This window comes from Asterias rubens, assembly GCF_902459465.1.
Source record: "Asterias rubens chromosome 8 unlocalized genomic scaffold, eAstRub1.3 super_scaffold_89, whole genome shotgun sequence".
Classification (NCBI taxonomy): domain Eukaryota; kingdom Metazoa; phylum Echinodermata; class Asteroidea; order Forcipulatida; family Asteriidae; genus Asterias; species Asterias rubens.
In genome coordinates, this window is record NW_022985693.1 from 1022709 (window position 1) to 1037380 (window position 14672).

General features: G+C 35.8%; 1 protein-coding gene across 1 annotated transcript; it reads left to right on the top strand.

Annotated features, from left to right (window-relative positions):
* Positions 1-1007: 1007 nt before the first annotated feature.
* Positions 1008-14627, top strand: LOC117305514. The gene is made up of 16 exons (XM_033790381.1): positions 1008-1344; positions 3201-3432; positions 3920-4105; positions 4787-4871; positions 5218-5446; positions 6853-6901; positions 7440-7554; positions 8720-8788; positions 9018-9154; positions 9403-9490; positions 10142-10309; positions 11032-11147; positions 11552-11612; positions 12028-12111; positions 12758-12961; positions 13353-14627. Exons 1-16 carry the CDS (start codon positions 1047-1049, stop codon positions 13452-13454), a joined length of 2223 nt encoding a protein of 740 aa, XP_033646272.1. The 5' UTR covers positions 1008-1046; the 3' UTR covers positions 13455-14627.
* The last annotated feature ends 45 nt before the right edge of the window (positions 14628-14672 follow it).

A 14672-nucleotide genomic window follows, 5' to 3' on the forward strand; every position in this document is an offset into this window, starting at 1 on the left:
TGTTAATAATAACAGACGAAAAAATCAAAGATTAAAGAAGAAATAGTACCCAGCCATTAGAATAAAAGGTCATGAAGTTTTAATGCTCAAGTCCAGACTCCAGTACAAACCAAAAAACACAGGTGTTTTTTTTAGTGTTATAAAGCCAGGCCAGGGGAAAAAACTAGTAATGTTGGTGAAATTTGATGTACAAAATGTATCTGGTTCACTTCATTTGAGACTAAACTTTGTTCTGCAGTCTATGGATGATAATAATAATGTAACCGACATTGTTTGTTAACTTGAGCCTTGTATTGTAAGTTGTATGCAGCCAGCTGTTTGCAGAGCAGACGACAGACCGAAAATTTTGCAACATTATATTAGACCAATCAAAACACAGATATGAAAGCTTACGTCACCGACGGTTATCCAATGAAATCATTGTATCTAATGAAATCGCTGGTCTGTAAAATCAACTGCCTTACTTGTTGCGGATATGACAGGGGACCAGTCTTGTGGCATGAACATTTGTTACCAATCGAGGGCGCTGTTTCAAAACATTGGCCAAATAATGTTGGCAGAACTCTTCTCACGTGAAGGAGTTTGTCGATGTTTAAAGAATTGGTAAGAAACAAAAATCGTGAAGATCACAGATTTACATAAAACTTACACGGTCTAATGATGGTGATAGTTGAAAACATCCCTTGAAATATTTATGTCTGAAATGTCATATTTGATGGGAAATAAATAAGCTATACTTCGCGTTTGGAGTTTATCGCTCAGTGAGCGTTTTATTCATTTTTATTTTGGCATTGATGCAATGCAAAATTTGTAATCGGTTTTTCACTATTCTCTCGTGACACAGATGGTCGATCGATCTCAAACTTCTTCAGGTTTGTCAGTTTATGTATATGGTGGATTACATAAAGTGTTTACACTGCCAGCAACTGTTTTGTTAGCAAAAACAAATTATGTAATGTTCCTTTAACCAGGGTTTCGCCACAAACTTATCTTCCTATACAGTGCAGAAACATCCTCCGGAGTATATTCGCATGTAAGTGCAAGTTATGAAGCGAAAAACATTAGCTAAATGGCTGGTTTTCGGTCTTTGTTTTGTCATTCATTTTGGCATACAACTTTACTTGATGTGGCGTGTTCCTCAATATGCTGCACACGTGTATTCAGCGTCAAAGTTAGACCGGCTGGACGCAGACGACAGACGTGAAGATTTCCCAAGAATAAGGCAACACCACGCTGGAGTGAAGGACAACAGAGGAAGCGAATTTAGAGACAGGAATGGAACCTTGGATGGAAAGAGTTCGTCACTTATCATCAGTCAAGCGACTGTTAAATTTAATAATAAAGGTTGGCAAACTTCAGGTATTTATTTACACAAATTTTCGTATCCTCATCCTGCCACCACTTTTTCATTTGTTATAAAAAATAAATTAGTATCTTATTTATATGAACACCCACCACCATCCAGTGGGGTGGAAACGTGTGCGTTACGACAATTCTTTATTATTATTTACAAAAAAAGTGATATTCCTAATGGTAAAAATGAAATGCAAAAGTGGAGGAAGAATATGGAAATCTTTCCCTCAAATGTAGTGACCAGTGATTTTATTACATTTCCACCTTTCCTTTTTATTTTTCACCAGTGCCTTGTCACATCATCTGTAGAAAACTTTTTTTACGGTGAATGGATAGCCAATTACTTTATCAATCTGGTGAGAAGACAAAAACCCTCTAAAATCTTGTTGACTTTTTATTTATTTAAATAGTTTTGAATAAAATGCTATTTTCCTGACTGGACAAATTATCATTCTCCTGAAGACGAACAGAGTATACAGTTCAAAACTTTAAGACCATACCAGCTATTTATTGTATCGTTTGTTGTCCCAGTGTGCTCCATATATTGTTGGGTTACTTCTATTCTAGCCCCACTTGTGTGGCCAAGGATAGCTAAGGATTCAGCTATCCTTGGCCACACAAGTGGGGCTAGGTTACTTCTTCTGTGTTTCTTTTGTATTGTTTAAACCTTTGCAATTGGTTGATGTCCTTAGCGCAGTACGCCCCACGTGGTGTTTCTGTTGTTATCAATGTTTTCTTGTGCAATGTTGTTAACAATAATTATTCCCCTTTTTCGGTTTTACATAAAATAGTATACTTTTAACTTCTTTCTATAGTTTTTATAAGCCAGTCATATAGGAAACACAGGCCCCAGGCCACAGTTATTATGTTAACTATTTTTTTCCTGGCATGTGTTGCTGGCTCTATTGTTTGTTCTTGTGTCGCTTTGATTATTGTCTTGCTCTGTATTTTATGATTGTGTTTATAATGTGTGTTTGAATGCCGAATAAAATAATATAACAAAAAATAACTTTTTTTTTACTATTTTTATTCTGGAGAAATTATCAACATTTTTACGTTAAATATATGTTGTTCTGTGCATTGAATTGTCTAGTTCTGATTTCAAGGATAACAGTATATTTTTTTACATAGAAAATTGTATTTAATTAGCTGGTAAGCATAAATTGGTTGTGCTTAGCTACTTATTATGCTTTTAAAAGCAGGTCTTTGAAATTGGGCCAAGCCCCGGTTGGACACCTCTGTTGCATGCATGATGCAAGGCGACACAGTTTCGGATTAAATATCTTGTATCGATTCAAACTTACAAATTTACAGCCTAGTTTTCGTAAACTTACCGTATTGAGGAAGGGGATTTGTTTAATTATTTTTTGAAAATAAAATTGAAATTGACATCTCCAATAGACATGTCCTGAACTAACTTGCTTGTAAACACTTTCTTGCATTGATGTAACACTTCATGCTGTATAAAGTGTTGGGCGCAATCCTTGAAGATGGCCCCGTTTTTAAAAACTTGTGCTAGCTGCAATATTTTACGGTGCATTCTTTGTTTACTTCTTACTTGTTTTTGGTTCGCACAGTTGGCTTGAAACGCCAATTAACATAATGCCAATTGCAGCACCAGACTAAACTCCAAGCCATGCACTCATGAGTACATGATGATCACATCCGCTAGTGCAGATAATTTTATCCTTGAATATTATTAGTTCTGAGCTCATTGGAAGTGTAGTAGGGGCACAAAGAATATTTGAATGGAATTTCAACTTCTCATATTAGGTAAAAAATAAAGAAAAAGTTAGTAAAATTTCTGTTCACATTGTTAATCTTTGTTTGTATTTTATCATTTGCAGATGACCCATCAATCTTAAGCGAGCTTCAGATAATAAAGGAACAACTGTCACGGCCTGAAACTCGACTCTCATTACTACAGAATCTGGAGTCCAGTTTATTCAGTTCCAGAATTGATGTTCCAAGTGACAGTAGTTGTAATCTGCCGTCTGTGATTCCACCTGATATGTGTGGCAATGTATCATGGGAGTGCAGTCTTAGCTCATCATTTGTTCAACATGACAGGGTTAACAGGTCAGTAAGTTCTAAAAACTAACTATAAAATTAGATTATATCATTTGGCAGTTTCACAGGAAAGGTTGCACAAAATAATAATAATTAAAAATAATTTTGAAAACTTGTAAAGTGCCATCTATCTAAGACTGAACTTATTCCGAGGCGCATGAAAACAAAGAAGATACAGAGAGAATAAAAAAAAATGACAATATCTCATATTGGCTCAAAAATGAAACTTTCTGTAGGTAATCGATTATGTTTTTTTATTGAAAGAATAAGTTTCATAAAGGTACCAAATTTGTTTTAATGATTGGGGCCATTAGAAAATTGTAAAAACAATAATTTAATTTGATTTTCTCTACATGTCAAAGTTGTTGTCTTTTTAAAGACATTGCTTTTAAAGCATGTGAAACATTATCTGTTTCAAATGAACATAATGTAATGCAATATTGCATTTTATGTTTGATTGTCTAAACAGTCTGTTAAACCTTGTTGTTTAACACAGAACACTGCAGGTGCATTGCCCAGGTGAATTTCGAATCAACTTTATTTCAAGAGAAGAGAGTGAAACACTTCTTGCTAACGCTAAGTACATACCAGACCGTGAATGGAACACATACAAAGGACCTGCTACTGTACCTTTCAAAACTCAATATGCAGATGTAGTATGTCCCATGAAGATTGGAAAAGAGTAAGTTTGATAGTGATTCAACCTGCCTGATTCAGCAGAACATTTTGGGGACTCACTTTCTGCTGAGCTAAAATAAGCAGCAACCCGGGACAGGTGCTATTATTTTGGTTAGTTATCTATTCTGGTATGCAACATTAAATTATTACTTGACTATTAAAGCTGAGCATTAGAGGAGCCTAAGAGGCTGAGCATTAGAACACTTGCGAGCTGAAAGCAGACCTTGCACATTGACACAAAGAGAACGATGGTTTTGATGATGATGACTGTAGACTAAGATAAGTTCATGTTGCATTCACGTTGATTAATACTACCTGCTGAAATCTAGTTGACTGTGGTGCCTTTGTTTTTTTTTTTGGACCTGGGCCCCATTTCATAAAGCTGTTTTGAAAGCAGAAAATACTGCTGGACATTTCTTTGCAAACAGTGATCGGGACGCTAGTCCTTTTGGTCCCTCTTCATGTTGAATTAACACTGATTACCATTACCTGCTGGAGCTCTGTTGGTCGTGGTGCCTTTGGTTTTAATTGGACGTGCCCTTGAAACATTTGCTCTAACAACATACTACCTTATCTGTTTTTAATTCCTCATTCTATGTCAATCTAGATCTCAAGAGTCGTGTGCTATCTTATTATTATTTATTCCTTTATGAATGTTTGGTTTTATTGTGCTTTGTTAATGCAGCATTGTTGATCAGCATAACTACAGAACCCAATTTATTCCAAATGTGACCTCTATAAAAGAGCAAAAAGAGACTTATTCTAAAAAGGTAAGGTACCATCCATGGCAAGGGAAATTTTGTATTTGAGTTCGTTTTGAATGAATAATCATATTGTTGTGTGAAAGTCCCAAACAATCTTCATTTTCTTAGGTAAGATTAATCATTTTTAAAGATAATAATGAATGTTCTCTTTGGGTAAAATTTTAGATTGCATTTAGGTGTACCTAGTTGGTAGATCTCATTACAGACATTTCAACTGAGGTGTATGCTGTTGGTAGACCTCATTACGTGTCATTCAATTAGGTGTACCTAGTTGGTAGACCTCGTTACATACCTTAAATGTACCCTATAGTACTTGGTGATTCAACCTTAGATGATGAATTTTTCTTTGCAGCAATCATCCTGTGACAACTGGCAACCTTTGTCCATATTATCCATCAATCTTGATTCAATGTCACGACCACATTTTCATCGTCCATGTGGACTTCCAAAGACAGCCCAGCTCCTGAAGGATCTATATTACTCAGGAACTGGAACTAAATCAACTCATCAAGCATTTCTCTTTAACCGATTAAATTCTGTTGGTGGTGTGACTGCAATGAATCTTACACCATTGTATGCAGGTAAACAAAAAAGACAGTTATTGATTTAAAAGAGTTGAATTAGATTATAGTCAGCAGACATGCCAACTAGTACGTTTTTCCCGTATTTCGTACAAGTTTTTGAAAAAAATATGGTTTTGAGCATCGTCACCGCAAAAATACAATTTTATCCCAGTTGGCCGTCGTGCCCTTTTTTAACTCAAGTTCAATATTTTTTTATTGCACTTACGGCCGATAATGATTATCCAGTGAACTCTATTATTCCACGGGGGTATTCCTTATTCAACTTTCACCACACATCGAGCGAGCGCAACGGAGATTCCAGTTTATCTGACGTCCCGATTTCACAGGGAACCAGTCTAACACAATTCATTGAACAACAGAGGGCGCTGTTGTCAAATGCCCTTATATGGGGTATCGGTCGTTTTGTGAACGGACGAATCGAGTTTGCAAAATAATGTTTTGCCAAAATAAAGACACAAAAGATAAAGAGCGCCTGAAGCGAGATTTTTATAAGATAAATTTAAGAACTATGCCCCCAAATACAACAAACGAAACTTTTTGGGATGATTTTTTTTTTGTCTTCTTCATTGAAATTAAATTGGTTTCGTTTTGTACTTGTCTTCTTTTGACAAAGAAAATGATATTTAATTAATTGACAAGGGTTTCTATATGAAATAGGATATGATTAATCAATGTCTTTAAGGTATGATTGATAAATTTCTTTTTTTCATACAAAACCTGCTCCATTGGGTTAACCACCCGTAGGGAAACGACTGCCCAATTTTTTTACTTTTTATATTATTATTATTATTATTATTTTTTTTCCTTCAAGTTTTAATTAACTGGTTTAATTAGGCTGTTTGATAACTAAATGGCCTTCACACCTTCTCTATTTTGCCTGTCTCGGGGCTTAAAACTACGTTTATGCGTGTTTTAAAAAAAAATACAGGTTTTTGATGCAAAATACAGGTTTTGGGGTTTCAGAATACAGTTTTGTGATCCCAGAGGTTGGCATGTCTGAGTCGGTGGTGATGCGCAAAATAGGGATACTTCATTTCTATAATTTTTCTAAAAAGGTAAGTTACCATCCAGTGCAAGAGAAATTTTGTATGAGCTTGTTTTGAATGATGAATCATAGTGTTGTGTAAAAGTCCATTGAACTATACCCATACCCTCATTTTCTTAAGTAAGATAAATTATCTTTATAAAGATAAAATGAATGGTCTCTTATGTGCCGGGACTCTGACCTGCAACGGGAGGAAGTGTTTAAAGCAATGGAAGACTAAAGTGTTTGGAGGGCCATCATCTGATGTGCCACATCAAATGAATGAAAATGAATTTCTAGAATGTTATAACTTTCTATTACAAGTTTAATATCTTGTCAAGTAATTACTTTTTACAATTTTGATGTCTTTTATTTGCAGGGCTTTATTTAAGAAAGAGTGATGAAGAAAAGCGTGTATTACTTCACAGGTAAAGACCATAGTGTTTAGACCATAGTTTCAAGAAGAACAAGATGAAATTGAGATAAATGGAATGTCTCGACTGTAGTTCTCAAAGAATGAGATAAATGTCACCAGAGCATTTGTGTTTGTTATAAGTTTTTTAAAACACCATTCTTGTTATAGTAATACAAATAATTTGGGAGGCTAATCATCCTTACTGGAAGATGAATTGTGTAAGGACGCGACTACAATGTGTTTGAGTCGCAGGCGTGTGTAAGGGTGCCCTTTGGCTGCCAGCCAGATTGAACCCATGCTCACGGAGCACAACCTTAGATTAAAAGTGTTATCATTCTTTAAAATTTTGACTAATAGGGAGACCGCCAACATATAGCTGGATCCCTCATTTGGTATTGTGCCGGTATATTAATCTAAAGGTCATTGGTCCAAGTCCCGCTCCAGTCAATTGGTTTTGCTCAAATCAAATCAATTATTTCAGAAATGACACTGCAAAGTATTGAAAACTTGTATGAGACAGTAAGAGTGGTTTTTTATTTTTATTTTTTCAGATACCCGCGTAAAATAAATGAATGGATGTGGGATTATGCTAATTCTCTAGGTTATTTAACTAGCTATGGAGTTGATACAGGAAATGGTCTCTTTGGTACTAGGACTGTATGTAAGGTAAATCACTCCATTTATTCAAACATTTTGTTTCACACATTTTAAGTGTCTAGCTTGCAGTTTATCCTCAATCTACCTTCATTTTGTCTTGTATCTTAGTCAGACATCTGACTTATTACTAGTAGTGATGACTTCTTTGTCACCATGAAAAATAGTTGGATTGTTCCACAATAAACATGACAGTGAAGTGAGTTTGATATTGGACATTGGACATTCACATAGGTTTGTACAGCGAATGTCTACTTTGCTATTTTTATTGGACATTCACGTAATATTGCTAGGTTAATGTCTACTTTTCATTCAAAGATTGGACATTTCTTTAAAAATCTGTGAATGTCCTATGTCATGTCCAATATCGAAACAAAAAGTAGACACTCGCTGTATAATCCTATGTGAATGTCCAATGTATTCGATGTCCAACATCAAACTGACTTTACTGTCATCAAAATTATACTTGAAACTAATGATAATGTTAAACAATCTGAAATCAAACACTGACTTTTCACTGCTCTGTTTTTGCCATTTGTTACTTGTCAAAGATAATCTGACGTTAGTGTAAAAATAAATGCATTTTCTGCGTTTTAATTGAAAACATTGGAAGTATCCCATTGAAACTTATAAATTGTAAGTTCAAATGGCAAGGGAAGGTGGGGGGGAGGGGTGACAGTGAGGAAAAATGGGGTGGGTGACAGCATACACAATTTGATGAGGAAGATTGAACAGCAATTTTTTTCACGAATTCATCTATGTGTAGTTAGTGTTGTCCTATATTCATTCATTCTCTTCTTAGGTTGCTTTACTGTGGTTCATCATTTCATCAATCTACCATCCACATTGTGCATTCATCCATCAGATGCTAACATCAGTCAATCTTATCATAATATGAGACGAAGTAATCACTTCAAGGTACATTTTATGTCTTCATAACATCTGTGTTTGTGTTCCAAATGGTTTTTGTGAAACATGCTGAATTTGGTTTATATTTTTTGTGTGATTTATTTATTATGGTACACTGTCGATATTAGTATTTCTCCCACATTGAAAAGAATTCTGTCATAGTTTTTCCTGTTTCCTTGCTCATTGTTGTGACATGTTTTAGAATGAATTTTGTGACACCATGTCAGTCCAATTAGCTAGACCTCAATCTGTGATTGTTTTATTACAGACTTGTACCAACAGACCAGGATCATTGCCTCATTGGGAAGATGGATGGGTGAAACATGAAAATAAAGAGGTTTGTCAATTACATTCAACTTGTTTTTAAATAGAATCACTTGGTGTATTCCAGGGCCTTTCCTTGCAGGTAAGACACTGCAATTTGTTTCCTGTGAGGAAATACTTGCTGTTATAACAAGGAACTTACAGTCCTGCTTTGAAATGGTGACTTCAGGAAAAGTTCACAACCTTCTGCTTCAGGGTTGATGCAATTTACTCACCATATCAAGTGTTGTGGTTATTCTTAGATTCGTCTTGGTGTGTTGGCCGGACTATGTAATGGTGATACATTCATTCATGAACATATTATGAATTATACCAAGGACTTCTTGAATTCTGACCATCCAGCCAAATGGGCAGCTTTTGACCTGAATGCTAAACATAGGTGAGTTCCCAATCTTTAATCACACTTTTGAAAGGTTGGAAACATGGAGAAGAGAAGGGCTTTGCCGTGGTATTATTTGATATGGTTGGCAGCAGCTTGCACATCTTATATTTCAAACATAGCTCCGCAAACTTTGTAAAAAATAATAGTGAGTGCTTTGAGACACCCTAAAAACACGTCAGGTATATTTTACCATGTTAGAAGAAAGTAAGGTTTAGAATAAACTATTTGCTTTGTTTTGATTGTAGGCCTGAACCAGACTCAGCAACACAGATTGATGACAGCTTGCTACATCTATTAACACAACTGATGAAGTCACAACCAAACCTGGTCATTGTAAGTTCAGCAATTAAATCAAGTCTTAACTCATTGAGGAGAACCTTTCAATGAGGTATCAGGTCTAAATATTCAAACCAACGTGTTGTAATATCCTTAACCTGTACAATGTGTTGTAAGTTTTAGAAATCTGATAGATGATATTGATTGTATTTACTAGACATCATAACAACAATCTTTGTTGTGCCATTTTTTGAGTCAGTGTTCATGTGTTTGGTACATCATCCTGCAAACATATATGAGCTTTGCACCCTGACTAATTCAAGTTCTGGTGGTTTAGTCATCGGAGTTTGGGATCCAACCCTGTTTCTGACACTTGTGTTCTTGAGCAAGACACATCACTATACTTGTTTCTCTTTATAAACGAGTACCTTAAAAAAAAAAGGTTGAGTTTGTTATTGTGTTTGAAAAAGCCTTTGTAGCACCACAGCAGCCCAGGCTGTATACTGCCCAGGGAGCTGAGAAAGATTACAGGAAGGTTATTGGCCAAATGACTAAGGAATTGATATGTTATTGTAAAACGTGCTGTTAATATTATATTGCATTAAACAAGCCTCCAATGAAAGCCAAGCCTCATTGTTTGTGTTATATCCCTATCATGACATGCTTTATTGACACTGAACAGCGCAAGTTTCTTATTCTTATTTGCAGTTCTTATTTGGTGATCATGGTGATCGATACCATGGTAACTATTCTGATAATGCTGGGAGTTACCTTGAGATATTTTTACCGTTTTTAAGTATCATCGCTCCAAGACATGTCATGGAAAAGCATCCTGAATGGGAGAGGAACTTACTGATCAACAGTCAGAGATATTTGGTGAGTTATAATAAAGGCAAAGTATACCTTTGGTTTTTGGAATCGTTGGGTTGTTCTAATACTATAGAAATGTAGATTTACACAATAAAACTAACATCTGAAAATAAGGGAATCAATGTGTGGTGAAGAGGTTTTCAACTAGTTGTTTAAACCCAACGATGCCTGGTTCTAGATAATTTTACCGAGACAAAACCCATTCATAAATACCTCAACCTTTTTCATCAAAAAACATCAACACTTTTTGGTGAAAAAGTAAAATAAATGCAAAAGTTATAATTGATCAAAGATTTCTTTCAACACAACACCCCTCCAGCTATGAAATGGTAAGGCCCTCGGGTAAAAAACTCCTTATAAGGGAATGCTGTGCGCGTCGCGCGTATCGCGTGATGTGGCACAACTGTCCCGGCCGTTGCTCTCGACCAATAGGAATGAAGAAACTGTGCAAGCTAGCGTGTCACGCCCATGTTTCAACAATTTTTACTGGTCATAAACATAGGTTTATACACACCCACGTGACGTGCTCTCCACCAATAGGAATAGCAAAACTGTCTGAGGTATTTATGAATGTCATTTCAAATATTTGAGAAGCTTGCACAGTCTTTTGTAACAGTGTTAATAGTGTTTGAGATATGAGAGTGCCAGGATTTCCTTGCCCCAACGTTGGTAGTTGCTTGAGGATGATTTAGTGCAATCTCTATTCTTTGACCATTGATCTGTTTCAGATTCATCAAGATATACATCATACAATGAAGTCACTTATGCACTACCCGGCATTACACAATGTATCTGGGCATGTGTCTACATATTCCTATAACTTATTTACCCAGGTTATACCAAGGTTAGTTTAAGTTTTTATAACAAATAAATACATGAATATAACGGTGGTGACAAGGTCTTCAATGGCCTGTTGTTTGGTTTGCTCCTTCATTACAAGCCCATGACCCTGCTTAAGCTGCTGTTACCTCGCCACATTGATTTAAGAAGAGTGAAACACATGACCACATTTGAGCCAATCAGAATGCAAATACTCTCCAACGTTAACACATGATTAAATTTGGACCAATCAGAATTGCAAATACTCTCCAAGGTGAACACATTATTACATTTGGACCAATCAGAATGCAAAAACTCTTCATGTAATATGAGTAACCTATAATTCAATAATCATTTGGTGCAAGACATTTATCATGCTTTTGAAATATAGAATGACATTTAAAACTGACGTTGTATTATCATCAACAGGTCAAGAACATGTTCCAGTGCCAAGATGCCATACTGGAGTTGCGTCTGTGGGGGACCAAAGGTAGCGCATTGAATTCTTGTCACAAGCTTGTTTCTTGGATCTTCATCATTATTGCATCTTCCAAAAGAAGTTCTGAGAACTATGATTAGTGTTATTTCCTTCTGTTATTCATGTCTTGTATAATGCCTCAATATAATCCTTGTTATTTCTTATCAAGACTTATAAAACACTAAAGTTTTATGTTACCCTGTTCACCTAGTCAGTCATGATATCATGTTTTGAGTGAGTGTAGTTTATTTGTCTATTTGTATATTTACTTTACATGTTTCATCTCTTCTTTATGTCTGTTCCTGTAAACTTTTTGTGATTAGTTTGATAGTTTATACTGACCAGCAGATATCTCTTTATTTATAACTGTTCTTAATTATCAATTAAAACTGTTTTGTTTCATTTCCTTGGTTCATTATTTGTGCAGCTCCTCCCTCCAGATAGATGGACTGAAGAGCTTCGGTCATTTACAAGAAGAGCTGTATCTGAGATAAATGCAAAACACTCTCAGGTAAATATTTATGTCGTGATTACAAGTCTAGACAAACTTTTATAGGACATACTTCTTAGAAGTGTTAATTCATGTTGCAGCTTGTGATTCTTGTACTGGTGTAGGGATATGATAATAGTTTTGCCTCTGGCCCTGATTTAACCACCTCAAATCGGATGACATGTTTATCTGCCAAACTTTCAAATTGGTTTATGGCTTTGGTTTGCTACTACCAAAACACCTTCAGAGTGCCCTCAATGTCTTGCTGGCAGTCAAACTGTTCAACCCGTAAATTTGTCAGAGCACCAGCTTTAAGTGGTTAATTAATGTTGTGATGTATATTCATATTTGTACGTGTGATGCTGATAGTTTTACCTGTGGTTTGGATCTGACTCTGAAGGTTGCTTGTCATGCAAGACAGTGTTTCTAACAATGACTCCCGTACCAGATATGTAGTTTGTTGTAACGAACAATTCAAATAATTGTCATTAATATTTGGACAGTTTGATCAAAACATACTTCCAACTTTTAACTATTTAAGATTATAAAAGTGCTGTTCCTAGTGAAGGTCATGAAGCCATACAAAATATGGCAGTAGGCACAGTTTGACAATTGGAACAAACAATGTCTGTTTGTTGCATTTGACATGTTTTATTGTTTTCTACAGCAAACTTTACTTCATGAAGATCCAACTGAAAAGAATGTATCAACTAGATGTCTGGACATTGTGCTGAGAGATATTAGTAGCATAGCAGCATATGAGCATGAATATGCTGGGGTGTTTACTTCATATTATCATATAACATTCACATCTGATATTGGACCATCAAAATGGCAAGCAACTATAGACGGTAAAGGATCCATTCAATCTGTAAGTATTGATTCAAATCAGTTTCTTAGCTTTATTACAATGATTCAAGTTTGAGTGCAGTGCATAACAGTTTTCTAGTTGTTGTCTGAGGTGACTGTGACTAATTGTCACCTATTTTTTATGGTAACAAGATTTGATCTAATAGATGTTAAATTCGCATTGGGGATAAAGAATATTTATTTGGGTTTTTATCCATATACACCGATGCAGGCTGCACCGATGTGTGTCACTACTGTATACTCAAAAGATATATTTTTGAAACCTTGCATAAAAGTGTTGTTTGTTTCGGCAGTATTTCTTTGTTTTATGAAATACTTCATTTTAATTTCAAGGAAGGAAATTCAAATGTATTTAACTGCAACATTCCTTTTTTCCATTGACTTGTTTTCAGCTAAAGCAATTGACGAGATACCAGAAATATGAAACGTGCAGAGATTTCAGAGTATCCATAGAGTTTTGTGTTTGTCATCAATTTCCAGCTGGGACTCCTTAATATAAAAGTATGTAGATAAGGTATCTAGATCGTCCAATTTATATAATTCATGTAGACTCTTAGAGAAATACTCTTGCGTACGAGTTGGTGTATATACGAGTTGATGAATGTACGGGTTGTTGCACTGACGAGTTGTATGCAGCCACCCAAAGGCAAACAGGAAGCTGGTCTTCTTGCCCTCTGGCAAGCTCACCCCAACCTCAAATAATGTCGCCCCAAACAAAGTTGCTCCCAACAATGTCGCCCCAAACAAGTTTACCTTGCCTGGGTAGTGTTGAGCTGATCCTGCCTGGGTGTGGTATTGAACTCACCCAGCCTGGGAAGTGAGATCCTCCACCAATTACCAACGGTTACATATTGATGAAGGCAGCTTAAATGCAGAGATTCAATAAGCGGAAATTTTAAATCTGGCAACTAAACGCTCACTTAATTTTTTATATTGAGTTAACTGTTCACTGTTTTTATTTTTTATATTTTTTATAAAACTCTGATTGTACTTTTTACACAGTTCAGCCATTTGGCTGCAATGTTTGATTGTTTTTATTTACTAATAAAATCAATTAATCCTGGATAGACTTTTGAGTATTGTTCCAAATTATGCATAAACTTGTTAATGGCTCTAGCAGGGTCTTTCTCAATCGCCAACTCTAATTTTCAAAATTCTTGAATGATAGACGGCCCTTTTGTTGCCGAGAATGTGGCACCAATCTCTGTAAAAGTCAATTTTGTTACAACACAGGGTGAGCTCGTTTGGGGCAACATTGTTGGTGGCAGGCTACCTTGTTGGGGCAAGCTTGTTAGGGGATGATATTACCAGCACTTAGACTTCCCCCTAGCTCTATGCCAAGGAGATAAGAACACCTAAAGGATGGGGTAAGTTATCTTAACTACGGTACAACAACCCTTCAGTACCATTTAAGTTAAGTTCAAAGCTGGAACATTATTAATGCTGTGTGCAATCATCATTACACTTACTTATTTTGTTGAAAATTGGCTCAAAAGCATGAATAGCATAAAAGTATTAATAGCTGAAAAGTATTATAGATAATTCATAACCACCCGGCACAGTTTATCAATTATGACCCCCTAACATTAACATCAGACCTGAATAGAAGTGATATTAGGACTTGTACTTGGGTGGGGGATATCCATTGGAAAAGTAGAGTTGGTAATATTTTGGGGCTAACAACCTCAAAGGTCAAGGTCATGGCTGTGATT

What these genes read in the sequence shown, in the direction of transcription:
- LOC117305514 (XM_033790381.1), top strand. Translation starts at nt 1,047, where the DNA reads ATGAAGCGAAAAACATTAGCTAAATGGCTGGTTTTCGGTCTTTGTTTT. An exon ending in GACCTGAATGCTAAACATAG is followed by an intron (nt 9,155 to 9,402) that starts GTGAGTTCCCAA and finishes TTTTGATTGTAG; the next exon opens with GCCTGAACCAGACTCAGCAA. An exon ending in TCAACAGTCAGAGATATTTG is followed by an intron (nt 10,310 to 11,031) that starts GTGAGTTATAAT and finishes GATCTGTTTCAG; the next exon opens with ATTCATCAAGATATACATCA.